At 35.6% G+C, this 23,505-nt stretch overlaps 1 protein-coding gene across 5 annotated transcripts in view; it reads left to right on the forward strand.

The window, feature by feature from the left end:
* The window catches only part of ARID4B (AT-rich interaction domain 4B), a 126,735-nt gene that overhangs the window by 41,955 nt on the left and 61,275 nt on the right, over positions 1-23,505 (forward strand). For all 5 annotated transcript variants that reach the window (XR_003005494.1, XM_024761474.1, XM_024761476.1 and 2 more), the window contains exons 3-7: positions 6,492-6,602; positions 9,378-9,443; positions 13,828-13,918; positions 16,310-16,389; positions 21,284-21,375. Coding sequence is in view for 4 of the 5 variants with exons in the window: in XM_024761474.1 (XP_024617242.1) it covers positions 6,492-6,602; positions 9,378-9,443; positions 13,828-13,918; positions 16,310-16,389; positions 21,284-21,375 (440 nt within the window). In the remaining variant the exon portion in view is untranslated. The remainder of the gene's footprint in view (positions 1-6,491; positions 6,603-9,377; positions 9,444-13,827; positions 13,919-16,309; positions 16,390-21,283; positions 21,376-23,505) is intronic.

Below are 23,505 nucleotides of genomic sequence, written 5' to 3' on the forward strand. Positions count from 1 at the left end.
TTTCTCCAAGGATTCCTGGTTCCTTTTAATGTAGGATGGGTTTTAGAAATCAGGATATATGCCATTGATATGCTTTTTGGTTTTTTTTGTTTTTCAATTTCTGACATTTTCATTTAACACATTGATTCTGTTTCCATGTCAGAGGAATGAAATGCCGCCAGGGAAGTGGTAGAGTGGCTCTTGTTTCCCACTTGGGGAGCCTGAAAATCAAAAAAGTAGGAGTAGTCAGAGTTGAGCTGTCAGTTGTTCTTAGTGGACAGAGTTAGGAAAATATATGGATGTATATATGCACACACACAAACACACAAATATATATGCATATACACATATACATCTATACGTGTTCATTTTTCTGTGTGTGTATATATAATACATATGTATATATATAATATCTACATTGTATATATGTAATACAACCATGAATTCGTATTTCTAATTCTATTCCAATACCTTAGACTTCTTTTTAGCCTTGCCCCTTCCTTTTAAATTTCTTTGTCAGTGAGAAAAGTGGCCCCAACTATCCTCAGTATATTTACTTACTTGATCATTCAGTTTACTTACTTGGCCACTGTAACAGATCTTCCAACCCTGCTGCTCATTTCCTCTGTCCCTGCTTAGCTCCCAGATGTTCTCAGCCACAGAGCCTGCCTGTGCTTCCATGTGGCTCCCCCAGCCTCCTCCCTTCCACCTTGCATACTCAGCATCTGCCTTACCTCCTGTCCCCAGGACTGACCCCTCACTACCCCATGTCCTTAAAGCGACATGAAACGGTGGAGAGGGGATGGCTCCAGAGAAGATTTCAAAGTTAGATTGCACAGTTTTCTTTATTTCCTCAATGTACTCGTTTTTTGGTATGTCCTAAAAAATTATGTATTTTAGTTTTAAGCTTAGTTTTAAAATGACGTACCCTTTGGTATATAGATGCGTTTTTCGTTCATTCATCTGTTGGAATTATCCGCATTATTGTAATGCCTCCTTGGGATTGTCATAAACAGAAAGATTGTTTTCATAGATTTATTGTCACACTGTGTGTTTAAATACATTTATTTAGTGAGGATTTTAGTATCAGATTTAATATCTTGCGTTCTGATTCTCTTGGCTGCATTGGTACTGCCTTAGTAACCAATTTGAATGCTTACTGTTTTTAAAAACCTACCTCAATAAAATGTCATCTAGTATGTTTTGCTTTTTACAAAATAGATCTTGAATAACTGAATATTTCTTAATCAGTGTCAACATTAGCCGTTTGGAGCATTGATTCAACTGTTATCTTTCTGACACTTGTATATTTGGGTACTTACATATTTCCATGGCATTTTGGCTTCTTGAAGGATTATTATCCACCAATATCTAATTTAAAAATTGCTTATGCTTCTAGTGTTTCCATGGAATTCAATGGTTTTTAGGTGCCAGTTAGGACATTTGGTAGATTGACTAGAAAAATAAATGTTTAAGCAATGCTAGGATAAGTATGAGGTAATTGTTGCCTTGACAACTGGAAAACTGTTAAGTTTGCTAAACAAAGGGATGGTAATATAGTAGTTTAATTTCTTTTTTGGCACGGAGGTGCTATATAAAAACATTTTATTTTAGCTTCTGAGATGGTCTGTATTTTTGACCAAAATCAGAAAAGCAGAACAAAAAGAGAGGGTAAGAGTTTTGTTTTTTTTGTTTTTTTTCCCCTGGTGATATACATGTACATACACCTAACAGGGTTGGTATTGGTCAAAGGAATCTTGGTAAACCTGCTGGCATGATTCTTTGTATATCTCTGCATTGGATCAAAGTACAGTAGCCTCAGAATAGGTGTGTATAGTCTTGATTTTGTCTTTCTGCCACACTAAAAGACTGTGATAGACTTTATGGAGCATCCCCACAAACACTTTACCTCTCTTGCTACTAGAATTCAACTTGATTACTTTATTTCTGAATTGAATAGGGGGATAATATTTTAAACACCCCTCCCTCCATATACACAATTATACTGGCATCTGTTCTGTTTATGTGGGATCTCTTTGGTGTAGGACTCAAATTTTTTTCTTTTTTCTTTTTTTTTTTTGCGGTACGCGGGCCTCTCACTGTTGTGGCCTCTCCCGTTGCGGAGCACAGGCTCCAGATGCGCAGACTCGGTGGCCATGGCTCACAGGCCCAGCCGCTCCACAGCATGTGGGATCTTCCTGGACCGGGGCACGAGCCCGTGTCCCCTGCATCGGCAGGCGGACTCTCAACCACTGCACCACCAGGGAAGCCCTCAAATTTTTTTTAAAGTCACAATTGCACCCCAGATTTTTGAGTAATAATAACAGCCTTTATTTGGTATTGTATGCTGGGGTCTGTTCTAATAAGCACTTTACATGTAGCAAGCATTTCAGTCTTCATCCCTGTGAGATAGTCACTATTTATTATTATATCTAGAGGCAAGATCATCTGGCTACTAAGTGGTAGATTTGAACCTAAGCATCTGATTCAAGAGCCTGTGCTCTTAATTACTGTATTATACTGACTCATTAGTATAGTCATTCCAAGTGCACTGGAGAATATAGACAAGTATTAATACGAACGTTCAAAATAACCCATAATCCCAGTCATTACAGATGATAATACTTTGAGTATTATAATTGAGTTGATAACTGTGGGAGTCACATTATGAGTATATAGGGGAGTTACTGTACAGTTCTGTCTTCTTTTTTATAAGTTTGAAATGGTCCTTAGTATACATTTTAGAAAGCAAAGGCTACATGCCAATTGTAAAAAACAAAAAAGGAACTTTTTTTTTAAGAAAAGAAACAGGAAGACATACTTTGGATAAAATGTTTTTATATACATACCCCTCCTTTCCACTCCCTTTCTCATAAGTTAATCCCGCTTTAACAGTTGTTTTTATCTTTAATATGTATGTTTTTTCTATATGTATAGTATAACGTATTTTTATTTCTGCATTTCTAGAAGTAGAAAAAGTATAATACTTTAAAGACATATACATAGTACCAATTATCCTGTATTATGTTCTCATTAGATTTAATGCTAAAAAATATTGTATTCTGAGGAGTATTGACATTAGTTGAAAAAGTGAGAACAGTGGTTTAACTTTCTCTTTACACTGACTTATGGTGAGCAATCATTTAAAATGAGGTTTTGCCTTTCCCATTTTAAAAAGGAAAAAAGGAGGAGGTGTCAAATCTGAATTTACATTGGTTTAATGACTTGTTTGCCCAACTCAGTGTTTCATAATAGTAATTGTGAATAGTTAAATACTTCTGGCATGATAACTGAGTACTTTCTAATACTGGCCCCATTTTCCTGTAGTGGAAGCTGAAGTTTAGGGAGGTTCAGTAGCCTATAAAAACTCATGTAGTTAGCATAGGAATAGAGCTGGGATTAGGACCTTGTCTTTTGCTTTCAAAAACTGTGCTATATTAGTCTCACATTACACTAATGATAGAGTGATAATTTATGGTCTGCTAAAATTACATACACAAATATGACCATGTAGGTTGTGAGGTTCATTTGTTTTTTCTGTAGAAATTCATACTTTGGTTAGCATAGTTTCACTTCTAGACAATTACGTGTCTCGGAGTATCCTATTCTGACCATCTTTGTAATAACCTTAGTCCTTTAACATAGGCATGTTAAACAAATGTATACAGAACTCAGATTATTTTATTCATCTAATGATGAGAAATTAGGGACAGAAAAGTAACTTACCTAAGATGATACAAAAGAAAAAAATACAGGCAGAAATTAAGATCAGAACATAGACCTTTGCTATTCCTGTGCTCTTTTAGAGAAATTAACCCTGCTCTAACAATGTATTTAGCAGGTTTTTGTTAGACTTTGGCTTCCCTTTGCAAGTATTTTTGTAACAGACATTTTCTTTACATACCTTGCTGATTCCTCTTCATGTGTTCTAGCTTGAAGGAAGGAAAATATTACCCTTCAAAAATAATAATTTGCCCTCATGATATTTGAGCTAATTATTACTCTTTTCTGTTAACATGGATTTTCATGTTAGTAAGGATGTAGGATGGGCTTAGTTTTGGGGGGAAAGTTCCCTTTCTCAAATTCAAGATGAATAAGTCTGTTCATTAAGCATGTTTATAGTTTGCTGGGGTTGGAATGTTGCCAGTGTTTGATAGATATTGAATATTAATGAAAAGAATACATAAATGGGTTTCTGTATACTAGTAGTCTAAATATATTACTATCCTATTCCCCCCGCCCCTTTTTGGTTCAAAATTCTCTATAATAAAAGTACCTAAAAAGCTTATCACTTCTTAAATATTTATTTGTTCCTGAGTAGGCACAAACATGCACTTTTAGATGATCTCTTTTTCTCTTCTACATTTCAGAATTTCTTGTTCTACATTTCAGAATTTTACTGGCTAATAAGGCAGGAAGTGTTAATGGGAGAGGTTGCAAGTTGTGGAGAGTAATGAACCTTATGGTCATGAAAAGTGCCCCTCCATTTGGGCTTGTCTAGCAGTAACACACAATACCAATTGAACCACAGAGTGGATTGATATCTTTTGGAAATTTTCCTAAAATTTCTGGGTGAAGTGCTGTGAGTCCCTTTCATATTCTTGCTAAAATAAAGCCACTAGCTTGTCTGGAACTTATTCAAAATTTTGACTGGGAAGATGATATTTTAAGAGGGCTAATTTGTAAAGTAGAAATGCATTTATTAACTTTAGGTGCAAGAGCAGTGCAAAGTTATCAAATCGTAGTTATAGCAACAGATTTTAAAAGTAATAATGCAGAAATGATTATCTTTCTATGAGGTTACACTTCTGTTATGGCATAAATAAATTGAAATATAGGCATTTTCCTAAGTAGATTTAAGAAATCATATACTTGATATGTTTTGAGGGTTTTTTTTTAATACTGTTCATGAAATACATAGAATGTGAGGCAAACGGCCATTAAGGAGGGTGACCTGATATTTCTAGTTGTAGCACCCTTGTTTTGGTTTATGATACCTCTCCACCTTTCAAAAAGTGATTAAAATTGTTTGACATATTTATGGTCACTTTTGTTATAGCATTAGAATTTTTTTTTGAGATAAATCTCTTCTACGTGTATTAGCCACAACTATTAGGGATGAATTTATTTTAAGATCCAAATGAAATTGATATATTCATTATTTATTGCTGTATAACAGCATTTTTCCACCTTATGGTCTGTGGAATTTCTGCAGGATGTTAACAGATGTTAATTTAAGAAACGTTCTTTGGGGGCTTCCTTGGTGGCACAGGGGTTAGGAGTCTGCCTGCTGATGCAGGGGACACGGGTTTGATCCCTGGTCCGGGAGGATTCCACATGCCACGGAGCAACTAAACCTGTGTGCCACAACTACTGAGCCTGTGCTCTAGAGCCTGCGAGCCACAACTGCTGAAGCCCACGCGCCTAGAGCCTGTGCTCCGCGACAGAAGAAGCCATCTCAATGAGAGGCCCGCGTACCATAGTGAAGAGTAGACCCCGCTCACGGCAACTAGAGAAAGCCTCCGTGCAGCGACGAAGACCCAATGCAGCCATAAATAAATAAATAAAATAAAATCTATTTAAAAGTTTTAAAAAATAAAAAAGGTTCTTTGGACAAATAGATTGGGAAATGATGAGGCAGAGTAGGAATTCATTCAATGAACTGCTTTTCCCAAACTCCCAACTCTTTTTCTTTCTGGTGGAGCATCTTGGAATATTAGTATTTCTTGTAAAACACTTTGGGAAAAGTTACTTACATAATCTTTCTTTGGCTATAGAATTGATTAATATAAGTAGAACTCCTTAGAAATATAGATCCTGTGCAGAAAAGTACCTGATTATAAAAAGAGCAGCTAGATTAGGACTATTAAAAATTAAATCACAAGTGAGGAGACTTAAAATAATATTTATTGTAGACAGGAAGTGAACAGTGAACTCATGCCAAAGCAGTTGAGACATTTTGGCTGAGTTTTTACTTCAGATTTTTCAGACTGGATTTCTTCATGTAGTTTTCACCAGTAGTTTGAATGCATGTGGGTTTCCCCCACCCCTTTTATGCTGTTCTACCTTAGCATTGTCTAGATAGGGATATAACAAAGCTAATGTGAATTTGGGTGGCTGCCAAGATACAGCCTAGATATTAAAAGAAATTTTCTTAGACTGAGTTTTAAGGATCTGCCTTTTCTTTCAGTGGTCATTTAATAAAAAATTTTGAATGAATGGGTAGATGGAGGGGTGGATGGAATGATATACTTGGATCATATGTATTTTATATAGAGAAAAAAGATGCCTTTATCTTTTATAGATGTACATTTTAGTACATTTAAATAGGCTTTATGATATGTATTTTACTTATTTTTAAGTTAGAGTATTGTATAGATTGTTTTTGTTAACAATACATTCATCTATTACAACTTTTATCGCTGTAACAGGATTAGATCTGCCATTCTGAGGTCTGATTTTGGGAAAGATCTAGAAAGTTTAAACCTAATTATTTTTGTTTGCATTTTTAGGCCCTTGATGAACCTCCCTATTTGACAGTGGGCACTGATGTGAGTGCTAAATACAGAGGAGCCTTTTGTGAAGCCAAGATCAAGACAGCGAAAAGACTTGTCAAAGTCAAGGTACAGTATATGTAGATCTTCTAAATTATATGTTTAGTATTTGACGCTTAAACTTTTACTGGTAAGTATATTTAAGAATTTTTTTCTTCTGCAAGATGAGTTTTTAGTTTCTAGGAGTAATGATTGTAAAAATACCTGAAAACAAAGCATTACTTGTGATTTTATTCCAATTGGAATGAAGTTAGATGATCACAGTTGGTATTTTGAATGCCATTTCACTACAGACTTGGTATTGTTTGTATTGTTAGCCTTTCAGAGCTGGAAAGGACCTTAGAAGTCATGTAGTTTAATTCCTTAATTTTATTGTAAGAAAAATGAGGCTCAGTAAAGGGTTAGTGATTTCTCCAAGGCCATTATGGCAAATTAGTGGCAGAATGGGAATTACCATAGTACATCAGTTTTAAGACTCGCCCCCCATTTTAACCATGAAATTGAGATGTGATTTATAATTGATGATGGTAGATCTAGTTATTGCTTCTTTATCCTCTACTTTTCTTGAAAAATCTTCCTAATAACTGTTAATTATTTATTGAGTGGCAAACTGCAGGAGGGAAGGAGGATGGGGATATGAGAATAACCCAATCTCTATTTTCAAGGGGTTTATAATCCACATTAGCAGATACCCCGTAAAATACTGGTTTGAACATCATTGGTTAAACAGGCCGTAGAGATTTTGTACCTCAGGGGAGCGTGTCAGAGTTTTTTCTGGAGCTTCTTCCATGCTTGTATGCTTAGGTTCCTTCCTTATGCATGGATATGTTGATAAAAGCTTCCTGGGTGATTCTAATTTACACTGCCAGTTAAGAACCATTGTGATAAGGCCTTTAAATTAACCATAAGCCTGTAGGATGCTGTTCTTAGCCCCCAACCCTGTCTTTTTTTTTTTTTTTCGGTACGCGGGCCCCTCACTGCTGTGGCCTCTCCCGTTGAGGAGCACAGGCTCCGGACGCGCAGGCTCAGTGGCCATGGCTCACAGGCCCAGCCGCTCCGCGGCACGTGGGATCTTCCCAGATCGGGGCACGAACCCGTGCCTCCTGCATCTGCAGGCGGACTCACAACCACTGCGCCACCAGGGAAGCCCCCCGACCCTGTCCTTAGTTTTCACATGCTTGGTGCGCATGAGCTCTTATAGTGGCCTTTCCTGTTCCTGACTTCATATAGCGGTGTTCCCTGAGCACTCATTTTTTGCCATTACTATCTTAGAGATGAAGAGAAAGCTTTTTATCAGTTTTCTCACTCTTTCAGACAGAGCTACTGCTAGCACATGTAACACCTTAACATGAATTAGACAAAAATCTCTCCCTGCTGGTAGAGACCCTCCTTAGCAGAGCTTGGCCTACAGATAACACTTTTGTGCTGGTTAGAAACGGTGTTCCTTTGGGCAGGAGCAGTCTTACTCCAGGACCCATGCTTCACTGGATTTTAGCTGTGATTTATAATCTCAGCTGGTGTCTCTGTAATGAATGAACCAGCAAAATGACACATAGCAGTCCTGCCATTTCTTGCTGTCATTGAAAGGAAGAGAACAGTCTATACTGCTTCTGCTGATGGCACAGAGTGCCAGCCAGTACCTTGTGCCTTGTGTCTTATAAGTAGTGGCTATCTAAAATTTGTTGTTAGTTTTTTGGGCTGCTCTAAAAATCTTTTTATAATTCAAAGCTAATGATTTTTCTCAACTGATAAGGTAGTATATTTCTATATCAGTTTAATTAGTTTATGATTCAGAGTTAATACATTTTTCTGGGGAAGAAGAACAACACTCCTTCCCCATCAGTTTTCATTTATTGAGCATTTACTACATGCCAAGCACGATATCAGGTATTGAAACTCTAATATTAAGACTTGGTCTCCATTCTTAAGTGGCTTACAGCCTAGTGAATGACACAGATATCTAAACACATAATTTAAATAAAGCGTAGTAGTGTGTTGTGTGAGACAGAAATACCTGGGATGCTGTGAGTACAGGACATCTCCTTTCATAGCTGGTTTGTGACCGTTTTACCTAAGTTGATTACCACACATATCAGATAAGACCACATTAATGGTTCAATCCCTGTAAGAACTCTTGCTTTGTATAAGGAAAACAACCTTTTCTCTACTGAGTACTGGAAGCTGTTTTGTTTTTTACCAACTAATTAAATATTTAAACTCAATCCCTTTATTTTAACTTACCTCACATCTGGTTTCCCATTCTCTGATTTCTATACTGATACAGAGGGAGAGTACAGTAAAGTTCTGGATCTAGTTGGCCTGAGTTTGCATCTCAGGTCCACCATGGTACTAGTTCTATGATCTTGGACCAGTTACTTACACTTTCTGTTCCTCAGTTTTCTTATCAACAAAATGGGAATAATCATACCTACCTAAAATGGTTGTTGTGAAGATTAATATGTTTGATGCTTGAGCCTGATACTTGGCTGTCAGTAAGTGTTTTTTGCTACTGCTTATTACTAAGCGAGGCCTTCGCAAAATGGTAGAGTACCTAATACCCTAAGATTGCCACCTCTTTTTTCCTCATTTGTAGGAAAAGAAATTATACAATTAAACTCACAACTAATAGTATTGAATAAAATATGATATGTAAATCATCAAGTAAATTAGTCTGGGAAGTTGTCTGTTAAATAATAAAATTTTCAGTTAATCTACTTAGGGATTGAGATATTGTATAAACTAGGCAGCCGTTTGTTTAGTCATAGTAAAAATGAATTCATGCATTAACGAGCTTGTGTTGCTTTTTTTTCTTTTTTGGTGGCTAATTAAATTTATAATCTTTAGGTAACATTTAGACATGATTCTTCAACAGTGGAAGTTCAGGATGACCACATAAAAGGCCCACTAAAGGTAATTCATTTATTTATTCATTATTACTTCTAATGCTTCAGTGGGAAACAATAATTATCTCAGTCTTTTAAAAAATTCATTGGTTACTCTGTTATTGAGTTGATAAATATGTAATTCTCTCTGAATAGACTAATAGAAAAAAAGCAGACTTAGTGTTCAATAAAACCTACATGACAGTAAAACCTGTGTTCAGAAGTGAAATGAACATCAAGGAAAAACTGATTGCTTTTTATTTACTCATCTGTTTTGGTCTCACCATGTTTCATTTATTAAAAGGTACAATTTCCGGAAATAATAGGTGGTAGGGATCAGGTGATGTAAGTTCCATGATGATGTGAAAATTGAGAAAACAAAACAAAACAAATCCTCAGAGCTTTTAATTCTTTGAAGCAACTACTGGCATATGAAATTGTTAAAGGGTCATCAGGCAGTTATAAGTGATGAATATGTTCATATATACAGATAGTTTCATTTCTTTGCAGTAGTTTTCATTGGCCAGTGAAATTAGTGCTGCTTTACTTTCCACTAGTGAGCAAGCTAAAGGGAATGTGCGGGTAGCCACTGTGTGCTGTTTGGTCCTTTAGAATGTCTGAAATGGACATTGGCCTAGCTGGGTGAATTTTAAGAAATGCTAACAATTGAAGAGACATTTGTAGATGCCAGAAAAATCCTTTCCTAATGAAGCTGTACTTTCCAGAGAACTAGATAGATGTGTGTATCTGCCAGGTTTTGTTGGTGGTTGATTTAAAAACTTTTAATTGGATCCCCAGGGCATTAGTACCTTGCATATATAGTAGGCACTATGGAGGACTAAAACTTGTAAGTTTTTTTAATCTTGCCTTGTGAAAATTATTTTCCACCCTTTCTGTTTTATAGGTGCCATTTTTTTCAAATTTATTTATTTTATTTTTGGCTGCGTTGGGTCTTCGTTGCTGTGTGCAGGCTTTCTCTGATTGCGGCAAGCGGGGGCTACTCTTCATTGCAGTGCGCGGGCTTCTCATTGCGGTGGCTTCCTTTGTTGCGGAGCACAGGCTCTAGGCATGTGGGCTTCAGTAGTTGTGGCTCGTGAGCTCTAGAGTACGGGCTCAGTAGTTGTGGTGCCCGGGCTTAGTTGCTCTGCAGCATGTGGGATTTTCCCGGACCAGGGCTCGAACCTGTGTCCCGTGCATTGGCAGGCAGATTCTTGACCACTGCGCCACCAGGGAAGTCCCTATAGGTGCCATCTTTAATTTTACGTGCCCATGTATATCACTTGTAGGGACAAAAGGACAAAAACATGCACATGTATAATTTGATGTTAACCGCCATTTATTTAGCACTTATTAGTATGTGCTAGTACTGTGCTAAGTCCTCTGCACATATTATCTTATGTAACCTTCGTAATAGCTCTTTACAGAAGAGGAAACCGTGAAGGGAGGTGGGAGGTAAAGTACTCTGGCTGAAGTCTTGCAGCCAGTAATGGCAGACCAAGTTCTGATGGATGCACAGCCTGTCATTGAAGCATTGTGCCCCCTGGATGATCAGAACACACACGTCTCCATGTCTTATTTGTGTTTTTGCCTCATAAGCACACCAGCGTAGCTCTTCGCTACCTGACTGCCCTGTTCACCTGGCACAGGCTAGCTGGTACCAACTACAAAAAATGTTCAGTGTTGCAAGGGATAGGAAAGACAATTACTTTGTTTCCTCAAGCCATCTTTCTCTCCTATTGCTCCAGCCTCTTTGATTGTGGCATAGTTGGTTTATTTTTCTTGTTTTGTTTTTCTTATTTATTGAAATTTTCTTTGTTTTTGATTAGGGCTTAGGACCATTTTGATTTTGATGTATGCAAGTGTATTAAATTTCGGTCTCAAAATTGTTAAAATATTTCTCTTGCCTATGGAGGTTTTTTTTGTATATAGATTTTGAATTGTTCCCTAATGTACTTTGTGGCTTTCCATCAGCTGATAGAAAGTATTAGCATTTATGTTTCTCCTAGAGGAAATAAACTTCCCATAGTGATAGTCATTTGATCTCAATATATTTTCAGTGAGTTCACATGAAAATAATACTAGACCACTTGAGTATTAAATTTAAAAAAATGTACTATGTATTTATTGACAGTAGTCCCTAGTGGTCCAGTTGTTCAGACTCTGTGCTTCCACTGCAGGGGGGTCCTGGGTTCGATCCCTGGTCGGGGAATTAGGATCCCACGTGCTGCACGGCGTGGCCACAAAAAAAAAAAAAAAAAAAAGTTCTTTTAATTCTGCAACATTTCCTTCCCTCTTTTGGGCATTGTGTGAGGCTGACAGTCTCTTCTGGAACAAGTTTATTTTTGTTATCACTGCAAAGACCATATACATTTTATTTTTAATTGAGGTGTAATTGACATATAACATTATTATTAGTTTCAGGTATACAACATAATAGTTCAATATTTGTATGCATTGCAGAAGGATCACCACATTAAATCTAGTTAACATCCATCACCATACATGGTTGTAAAAAATTTTTTTCTTGTGACGAGGACTTTAAGACTTACCCTGTACTTTCAGACGTGCAATACAGTGTTCTTGACTGTAGTCACCATGCTGCACATTACATCTCCATGACTTATTTATTTTATAACTGGAAGTTTGTAGCTTTTGACCCCTTCATCCATTTTGTCCACCTGCACTTCCTTCCCAGCTCTGGCAACCACCAATCTGTTCTCTATGTCTATGAGCTTGGTTTTTTGTTTGTTTTGTGTTTTAGACTCCATGTATATGTGATATTGTATGGTATTTGTCTTTTTCTTACTGATTTATTTCACTGAGCATAATGCCCTCAAGGTCCACCCATGTCGTTGCAAATGGCAAGATTTCATTCTTTTTTATGGCTGAATTATACGCACGCGCGCTTGCATGCACACACACACACACACATATCTTTATCCATTCATCCATCGATGGATACTTAGATTGTTTTCATATCTTTGCTATTGTAAATTATGCTGCAGTGAACTTGGGGGCGCATATATCCTTTCAAATCAGTGTTTTCATTTCCTTTGGATAAATACCCAGAAGTGAAATTGCTGGATCATACAGTAGTTCTATTTTTAATTTTTTGAAGACCTTCCATACTGTTTTTCATAGTGGCTGCACCAATTTACATTCCCACCAGCAGTGCACGAGGGTTTCCTTTTCTCCAGCATCCTGGCCAACACTTTTAATTCTTGTCTTTTTGATAATAAGCCATTCTCATTAGGTGTCAGGAGATATCACATTGTGGGTTTGATTTGCATTTCTCTGATGATTAGTGATATTGAGCATTTTTCCATATACCTGTTTGCTATCTGTATGATTTCTTTGGAAAAATGTCTATTCAGGTCTTCTCCCTATTTTTTAAATTGGACTTTTTGCTTTTTTGATATTAATTTTGGAGATAATATATTTTGGATATTAACACCTTGTCTGTTGCATCATTTGCAAATATTTCTTCCATTCCATAGATTCTCTTTTTGTTTTGTTGATGGTTTCCTTTGCTGTGCAAAAGCTTTTAAGTTTAATTGTTTAAGTCCCATTTGTTTATTTTTGCTTTTGTTTCCTTTGCCTTAGGAGACAGATCCAAAAAAACATTGCTACGATTTATGTCAGAGAGTGTTCTGCTTATGTTTTCTTCTAGGAGTTTTATGGTTTCTGGTTTTTAATCCATTTTGAGTTTATTTTTATATATGGTGTGAGAACCTCTGTCCATTTCTCAATTGGATTGTTTGATTCCTTTTTAGCTGTTGCATTGTATGAGTTCTTTATATCTTTCGGTTTTTAACCCCTTATCAGATATGTGATTTGCAAATACATTTTCTCCCGTTCAGTAGGTTGCTTTTTCAAATTTTTGATGATTTCCTTTGCTGTACAGAAGCGTTTTAGTTTGATGTACTTATAAAAACCATATAAATTTATAAACCATATAAATTATCAGCATTTTCTTGATGAGATGAAAATATTTCAAATGACTGTCACTATTGGTACATTATAACTCATAAGGAGAACCTCAAAGTTATTTGTTAATTTTTCCCCAGCCTTCTTCAAAGAAGAGTCGTAATATGGGGCAAAGATAGTCAGTTTCACAGACAGGGACCCCCAGACCTGTGAGGGTTCCCAAGACCCTTTCAGGGAGATTGTAAGGGCAAAACTATTTTGATAGTAATACTTAGATATTATTTGCCTTTTTCACTATGTTGACATTTTCACTGATGGTGCAGAAACTGGTGAGTATAATTGCTGGCACCTTAACACAAATCACATCAGTAGTGATTTTATTCTTCACCATCATGCACTCAATTAGTTTAAAAAAAGAAAGCCAGTTTTTAGTTTGTTCATTTATCTTCTTAAAGTTTTCCTAACTTTTTTTTTTGACACTTTAGGTCGGAGCTATTGTGGAAGTGAAGAATCTTGATGGTGCGTATCAAGAAGCTGTAATCAATAAATTAACAGATGCAAGTTGGTACACTGTAGGTAAGGGAATGCATCTTCTTTGAAAAGTATATTTTCAGCGCTAATACAAATAAAACCGATTTTTCTTGATTTACTTCCTCCCCTAGTTGCCGTACATGTTATTACTGTTAATGTTTTTTTATCTTTCGAGATCTTTAAAAAATTTATTTCATAAATATGTACATAACATATAGTTTGAAATTAGTGTGTATATTATACAATTGGATTTCTAGCTTTTTTCACTTCAGAGTGTATCTTAGAGAAATTTTTTTTCATCTTAACCATTTTTAAGTGTGCATTTCAGTAGTGTTCATAATATTCATGTTGTGCAACAGATGACATTTTTTAACTGCAATATTATGTTTCATAGCATTGGATGTCGCCAGTTACTTACTCATGATGTTGCCAGTTTTCTTGCTGTTGTAATAAATGCTGGATTGAATGTCTTTTGTACATGAACATTATTCTAATATTTCCCTAGTGTGTACATTGAGAACTAGGCATAGCTCGAAGGGAAATGGCCTTTTAAAGCTGTAGTAGGTTATGAAAACTGCTTTTCTAAAAGACTGTTAATTTACACTTCCATAAACAGTATATAAGTGTGGTGGTTGTCCTAACCCTTGTCAAATGTGATGTTAGTAATATTTTAAAATTTGTGCCTATCTGGACACAAAATAGTATCTCAGTTTTGCTTTAATATGCTCCTCCCATGATGAGTAGTGAGATTGGACATATTTTCATATGTTTATTGAAAGGAACATTATTTCATTTGTATTTTCTCTCGTTTGAATTGCCAGTTTATAGTGTCTTCCCAGTCCGCTCCTTTTCCTCTTGGGAAGGTTATCGTTTTCTTATTTTCAGGGTATGAGTTTATATATTTAAATGTATAAAGGGAATGTTAACCTTTGCCACTTCAGTTGCCAGTGTTCTTCTATTGCTTTACTCTTATCTCTGCTATCAATTTTCAAATCATAGTCAATTTTCCTGTGGTCACCTTTTCCTTTGTCATTTTAGTTTGAGTCTTGTTTAAGAAGGCTTTCCTTCCATCAGTGTTGTAAATTTGTCTTCCAAGGTATTCTTCAATTTAAAGTTCTATTTTTTGTTTTACAAAGAGCTTTTTATTTCACCCACAGTTTTTTTTGAACATTCTGAAATATGATCAAATACTATTTTTTTCCAAATTGATAACAGAGTAATTATCCCAGTATTTATTGAATGGTAAAAATTCTTACTGTTTAATGATCTCAGAGATGAGAATAAACATCTAGTAAAATGTCTTTGGTGATGTCAGAATTTGATGGAGCTTTCAAATAGTAATGATAAGTTTTGTGATATGAGAACAAAAACCTGGTGGAGAGGGAAAATTTGATTTTGAAGCCTAAGGATATATTTGCATTTGTGTAGGTTACAAGACCGTGAGCGGTTCTGTGTTGTTAAGTCTGTTTGATAATTAGGTGTGATTGACACTTTTATCATTGACTATTTTAGTTACTACATTTTTAAAAAGTACAAAGAGTTATTTATCCAGTCTCTTGTGATGTAAAAGCTCACATTATATATAAGAGCCTAATTTTGTTTTTTTGGCAAAAACCTCTGTTTATAAAATCAAGGCCTGGTAACTTTATTTAAAATAGAGGTACTCTCTTCCCGTGATTTGTGAGGAATGTAGTATATGCTAAGATTATTATATCATAAAGTGTACATCTATTCTGTATATATGTAAACTTACAACAGATTTTCTGGGACATTTTAGTACTTTAAATAAGCAGTTTTCAAGTGAGAGCAAATTAGCCCCCCAGGGAACATTTGACAATATCTGGAGACATTTTTGGTTGTCACAACTGGGAAGGGGGTGCTACTGGCATCTAGTGGCTGGAGGCCAGGGATGCTGTTAAATATCTCACAGTGCACAGGTCCCCATGACAGTCCCCATCTGGTCCAAAATGTTAGTAGTGCTGAGGTTGAGAAACACTGCTTTAAATAATAAAAATAGGGTAATTTTTAGGGGCAGTCTGAATATATAAACTTGTACTGTTATTTTTTGTTTATTAGGTAAATTTGTCAGTATTTACCAATAGGAAAATTTGCTTTTTCTTTACCATATTGAGAAGGATTAATCAGCATTTAAAAGGTTTCTTTCTGAAATGCTAACTTCTTATTTTCATTTGATGTTTTCTGTTCCAGGAAAGATGTTTTCATTACAGGTATATATATTTTTTTCCCTAGAAATTGGAAAACATACTCTACACTTGAAGTTGTTTGCTACAAAACTTAAAATGTGTACTGAATTTCAGATCTAATCTTTTAAAACAATAGCTCTGTTTGCACTGAGAAAGTTAAATGATAATTTATGTCATTTTGTTAATCTTTGAAAAGCCCTTCAGTAGTTGCCATTTCTACCTCTTCTCACAGTTTTTGATGATGGAGATGAGAAGACACTGAGACGGTCTTCACTGTGCCTGAAAGGAGAGAGGCATTTTGCCGAAAGTGAAGTAAGTAATCACTTAACGAATGAACATGTCCTAGTATTTAGTACCGGGGGCAGGAAAGTTTTGCTTTCTCAACTCAAGCAGCTTACTTGTTAATCAGGAAAATTCATTAATACATAACAGCATGAGAGTGTAGTCTGTGAAACCTGTTTAAGGCCTTGTGTTTGAGTACCAGGTTCTCTGTGGGATTTTTTGTCTAAAAAAAATGTATTTTAACATTTGTCCATGAAGAAAAAACAACGGGATTGTTTATTACCGTTAGGCAACTTTTTTATAGAGTCCTTTAATTTGTAAATGTAGAAAAGAGATGTCTCATTTGTAATCTACTTGAACCCCATCATCATTAAAGGCTATGTAGATACTGCAAGCCATCCCTAGCTACTCCTGCTGCCAACCACTGACATTTACTATAGCCTCTCCTTGAAGAAGGCTTGCCTGACTGCCCTTTCTAAAACAGTCCCTTCCATTCCTCATAGCTCTTTAAGGTTGGTTTAGTTTTCTTTATAGCCCAGATCATTCTCACCACCAAAATATGTATATGTGCTTAATTATGTATTGTCTGCCTTCCTCACTAGAATGTGTCTCAGTGGCAGAGATTTTGTATGTCTTTTTCACCAGTTTGTTCCCAGTTCCTAGAACAGTGACTGGCACAGAGTAGGAACTGAATAAACATTAGCTGGATGAATAAATGAAGTGTTCATATTTGCCAGGGACTTTGCTTAGTGCTTTACATACATCCTTGCATTTACAACATTATGAGGGAGATACAATGCTTATCTACAACTCAGAGTTGATGAAAGTGATGAACAGAACTGGTTCTCAAACCAGCACTTTTTGGCACCAAAATCATGCTCTAAAATTGAAAGATGTTATTAAGTTACTAAGAGTGGAGGGCTCACAAAGTTTTGTAAATCAGTAACTTGCAATTCAGAATTTTAAAAATGGACATATTTGTTGCAAATAGCGTTATATTCTCTAGTCCAGCCTATGAATATTAATTAATGCACAGTGTGGCCAAACCAAGATTTCTTTTTTCTAGTAACTATTTAGAACAGTGGTTTTTTGGGGAATTTTAATATTTCTTTTAAATTATTAGACTTTATTTTATGTTTTTTTGTTATTTTCCCTTCCCGTAAATGAATTCCGATTTCAACTCAGAATTTGGGACAGATTCTCTGTATTATGATTCTGGCCTGTCTTTTCAGTCTCATACTCTGCTACTTCCCTGTACTTCTGACTTATAAGACTACTTGGTGTTTCCAGATTATGGCTCATACTTTCTTTTCTTGGTTTCTGCTGAGCCCTGCTCTTTTCAAGGCCATGAGAAAGGCTTCCTCCTACATGACTGTCTTTCATGAGCTCTCTAACCACATTTGATCTCTATATCCTTTGATACTTTTCCACTTCTCTTATTTTTATTTTATGGTCTTTTTGGTTACTTTTATCATTTTTTCTATAAAATGTAAGCTGTTTTGGCGGAATAGCCAAGTTTTTGTCATCTTGATGGGCTTTCCTTTTCCCAGTAGTGTTTTCTACACAAAAGCCTTCAGTAAATATTTGATGAATTAATTGTGAAGGTTTAAATATAGGAAATACATATAGCTTTGGACAAGTACAGTGAATTTGGCTTCTTACACTGATGAAGTAACAGAATTCATTCTGAGTTTATGTAATTCTTAGAAATAATTTCATTTCCCTTAGTTAGAACATGTGATAATTATAGTAGGTTAATGAATATGGGGACTTGAAGACTTGATTTTTTTCACCTAAGTGAAGGTATATGTCTTACGTATTTAATCCAGAGAAATATCGAAGATACTAATTTTGTATTTGCCAGGAGAATTTTAAGTTGGAATTGTTCATAAGACAGTTGTAGTATAAAGGCTGAAGCAATAAGAGCAAGTAGCTCAATGTATCCTTTTTAACTTCAGGAAGGATCGGTTTTACTGTGTGTGACTATATGTGTTGAACTTCATGTTTTGCTAGAGGGTATTGGAATACTGGTGTATGTTTTGCTAGAGGGTATTGGAATACTGGTATATTATTCCTTACCCATTGCCATATGCCACGTGCTATGCTAGGTACTGGGAATACATGGGTAAGCTAAGTAGATGTGGAATTTATCCTTGGGTAACTTCTTTTTGCTTTTGAAGGAGACAAAGCATTAATTAATCAAAAATATAAAAATTTAAGGGTACTAGGAGCTGTGGAGACATGGCCAGGAGTATATTTAATCTACCATCTATGTATATTCTTTCCCTTATTTGATATTTCTGCTATTTTCAAAAAACAGTTTTAATTTTTTGGAAGTTTGCTCAGAGAATTGTTATTATTACTAATAACTTTGGCCTTTGAGTGAAAAGCCACATCACACTTGGCAGTATTGGGGGTCACTAATCCCATTAATAAGCTTCATACCTAAACAAAGACTTAAATTCAAAATTTTCACGATAAGAGATGATGATAAGCGGGTCAGTCAGTTTGAATTCCCGCACCAAAATCACTGGTTCTAGCCATAACCAGCTTAGTGAGGATGTTGCCTGTTTCCTGACATCTGTTGGAGTGTTTGGGTATTTCTATAGAGCATTCATAATTTGAATATTATCCAAAAGTAGTTTTATCAGCTGGTATTCTCTCTGTGCATTTACTACATGCAGTTGAAAACTCTGAAGAAAATTTAGATGAAATCCCAGCTCCGTATTTCCTGCAGCCCATTTTAGGTAACAGGGCTATCGGCGTGTTTCCCCCAGCCCTGTGGAATTTTCTTTGAGCCTTTGATATAGCCAGGAGTCTCTGGCTCTGCTCTGTTGGTTTAAGACAGGACAAATCCTACCCTCCCCTTACTCTTTTCTGTCATGTGTAATAAAGGTGTTCCTGCTTTCCAGGATTGGGGCCAGGGACAGAGATATTGCTTCCTATTATTCTAATTCTTTTTGACATACTAGGGAGAGATTGTGGTTTATTTGAGAATTCCTATATGTGATTCCTAGATAACTCTTCAGAAATCCTGGATATTTTCTTTCCTAAATCAAGTGAAATGACTAGCAGATACTTAAAATAGAAATCACAGTACTTAATAGAAATCTCTGCTTTCAAGAGAGCAGCCTTAATTTTAGGGGAGGGGCATTTAGTTCTTTTGTTAGCTTGACAGAAAGTGAAGCCAAATTAATTTATTTTTCCTGTTTACCGAATACAGTACTTGGAAATTTTCACCCTTGGGAAGCATAATTAGGAGTTAATGACAGGTCATTTCTGAAGAGGTTTTGTCTGGCATATTATTGTATTTGGGCCAGCTTTTGCTTCCAAATATTTTTTAAATGCCTGACTTACAAACTAAATTTGAAAGGTTAGGTTTTCAGCCCTATAAAAGTTACGATTTTTGTCTATCGTTACTGCCTTTTTCCTATACTGTATCCTTTGTTGTTGGATATCTATATGTACCTTAAATATATTTACATATATTCTAACAAATTATGCAAAATAGATGAATATGCTTCCCCCTTTCATGTTTTAGTTCATCGTTGTTTCAACAAAATTATCTCAGTTTTAAAAATAAAAGTTAAAACTTTTCTTTTAAATATTAACATTAGTTTGTATTTAGATATCTGATCTTTAAGTTGATGGACACCCTTTCATAACATTCTTGTTTGTAACTTTGAGAAGTCTTTATCCTAAGTAGTTCCTCACCCTCACTTCCACTCTGACAGTTTTTCTGGGCTCTTTAGTTCCCCTTGTGTTCATAAAAGTATCTGCAATAGCAAAGGTTCTGATGGAAGAATAAAAGGAATAGTAACTGTGGAAAATCATTAAGATGCAGAAAAAGTAAGAATATTACCAACATTGATATTCAGAGAATTAGTTGGGATAGCATCTTCAGATTGATACCTTAACTTTTTAGATATATAAACCTTTTCAGGAAATAATGGCATGAAAAATCCAAGAAGTCTCTGACATGGAGAAACGAAGGGATTTCAGAATCCCTTTTTCTTCATTCTGCTTTTAACCAACAACCAGTTCCTTCCCTGGAAATCATTATTTTTGAATGGGGTGAGGGATAAAAGGGTCGACATGAATTACCAGTTGATAACAAGAAAGAAGTGTTCATTTGTTGATTATTATCTTCATACCAAGCACAGTATTGGATGTTGCAGATTAAAAAGGAAGGGAAAATGAAATATTAACTGTAGAAAAACTGATTTTTACATTTTCTTCAAAAAAGGTTTCTTGCGGGAAATTCCCAGGCCGTCTAGTGGTTAGGTGCTTTCACTGCTGGGGCCCGGGTTTGATTCCTGGTTGGGGAACTAAGATCCCGCAAGCCGCAAGGGACGGGGGTGGTGGGGTCAGGGGTTGGGGGAGAAAGGTTTACTGCAGAAAATGTTTGCAAAGTCATAATATAGGATATCTGAAGCCCTTTTCTCAAGCAGTTGATGCTTATCCTGATAATTTCGTTTCTGTTACTTACTAAGAATTCTATCTTGTGGATTGGGATTCCCTATATGCAAAGAAAAATTTGAGCTGCAGTTGGCCCAACCTAGGGGTTAGGTACTTGCACATAGGTTTCTTATCTCTCAAATCTGTTGTTTCCACTGAGTTTTATTTGTTTTATATTTTAATCATTCTTAGGAGTCTGTCAATCCTTAAATAGATAATGAAATTATCTAGAGAGAAAAACGAAATTTCTTTTCACTTTTTTTTTTCCAGCCATGGGCTCATTCATCTTTATTCTAATATCTTTGAAATGAGAGTTTTCTATCTTTAGGAAAGTTGTATTTTTGTCTCCCTCAGGGGAAGTTTTAAATCTCAAAATCTAAGCATATTCTTAAACTGATTTGGTTTAAAAAGAAAAAAAAAGCTTGCAACGTAATAACTTTTGATGGGTTTATGTTCCTACCCACAGACATTAGACCAGCTCCCACTCACCAACCCTGAACATTTTGGCACTCCAGTCATAGGAAAGAAAACAAATAGAGGAAGAAGATCTAATCATATGTAAGTCCATTTTCATAACTGTTAGTTGAACCTGAATTGATTTCTCCTTCCAGTATTGTTTTAGTAGTTATTAATTTTAAATTGTAACTTGCAAAATGCTAACTGAATGGAAGAGTACTTTCAGACTCTCTGGCATGGGTGCTTGAGGTTCTCCATGCTCAGTCAACTTTAACAGCTATATTATTTATCTGCCTGCCATTTCTCCTTACACGTATCTTGATGTCATTGTCAAAATGGAATTAGTCAATATTTCCTGAATGATACATCCTCTGTTTTCCTGATGTCATGTTTTTTATTCATGCTGTTTCTGTCTTAAATGCCACCCTTCCATGCCACCGGCTCACTCATTCTTCAGTTCTTAACCAGAAATGCTCCCACATTTATGTGAACCATTTTGTGCCTCCCCACTCTTTCCTTAAAAACAGACATGTTTTTTTTCTCCTCTGAGCCCTCTAAATCCTTTGCATTTATCTAATGTCATAGACAGTATTTCACCTATTATTATCACTGTCGTGTTTGTTTTCCCTTCTTAGTAATTTAAATCTTCCTAACAGCCGAACTATCTTACTTATTTTTATGTCTTCTTGCAGTTGTGCCACATGTTCTGCATATTTAACAAATTACTTTCAATGAAATGTGCTTAGGCTCCAAAAGGCTTTAAATTAAAAAGGATCACAGGATCAAAGAGTCATGAAATTTCAAGTCATCAGAGAGAAAGAAACAATCTTCAAACAGTTTCAGGAAGAAAAAATAATTTATTGCAAAGGAGTGAGAAGCAGAATGGCATCAGACTTCTCAATAGTAACACTAGATGCCAGTGGTCAGTAGAATGCAGAATGGAGGAATGGAAGTTTCTATTAAAGGGAGGACTTGTTATCTAGTATGATGGAACATTGGGGGGAAATTAAAGATATGATGATAACAGATAGAGAAAAAGATAGTAAAGGCGTTTAGTTTCTCCCCTCAAAATTATATAAGAAAAGAACACTATAGTAATAGGATGGAGGGTAGAGAGGTTGCTTAAATGTAAAAGTTAAGTCCTTAAAACAACGGGAAGTCAATACAATGACGTCTAAAATGTATAAATATAGAAATAGTGGTATAGGACTGTTATTTAGAGATAAGGTATTAACTGTCAGAGCTGAAAGAGTTAAAAGCAGTTGCTTCCACAGAGCAGAAGAAAATGGGAGAGGATGGGGCAAGAGAATGTAGTTTTTAATTTATTCTGTTAGAGGTTAAATTGTTTAAAAACGATTTTGAATATTTCACTCAGATAAAATTTTTAAAAATTTAATGTGCCTGAGCCAAATATTGTCAGAGTAGCTATTAAAAATATTGAATTGAATTATTGAAACTTGTAATGTAAGTGAATGCTTTCATTCAAAGTAATAGAGTTAGGTATTAAATCTAATAGTGGCTAAGCTTTGGAGATAAAAATTGGGTAAGCCCTCTCTCTCATATAGCTTAGTTGCAGCCTTACAGCGAACTCATGAAGGTAGGTATTATTTTTATCCCTATTAAAAATTGGGGAAATTGGCCTCAGAGACAGCAACTAATCCAAGGAACACAGGAAGGAAGGGACCAGGACTTGACCTCACCCATGTTCCATAGGCCTTTTCCCACTCAGTTGATTGACTGTTTTTTATTTAGAGTACTACAGTTACTTTCCAAATGAGTTTTAACAGGAAATAAATAATGACTCATTTGAGGGAGGAAATTAAAAGACTAATCCTTGCATTGAAAAAATATTTAATATTACTTATTTTCCTACTAGTGATTTGGGCCATGCATTTCTTTTTCTCACTTAACTCTGAATATTGTAGAAAATGTTTTTCTCAATTAATAGGTGACAAATGTCTCTCACTTGCAGTGTAACTTGCTGGTCACTTGATTGTTTTTAGGATACTGAGGTTGTAACTATTATTTACTCTTCTTTGTATAACTTTGAAAATATGAGTCTTCTAGTCAGAAAGGAAAATAGATGAAAAATGTGTAAGGGCATTATTAGTATGAAAGAGTCCTCTTGTGATTACTAGATGTTATTGTGATCTAATATTGTTTTCAGTTTTTTCAGAGGGCTATTATATTGCCATAAAATATTCACTGAAGCACTTATAGGTTAAATCTTTT

This window comes from Neophocaena asiaeorientalis, unplaced genomic scaffold (assembly GCF_003031525.2).
Source record: "Neophocaena asiaeorientalis asiaeorientalis breed wild unplaced genomic scaffold, Neophocaena_asiaeorientalis_V1.1 scaffold166, whole genome shotgun sequence".
In the NCBI taxonomy this organism is placed as follows: Eukaryota; Metazoa; Chordata; class Mammalia; order Artiodactyla; family Phocoenidae; genus Neophocaena; species Neophocaena asiaeorientalis.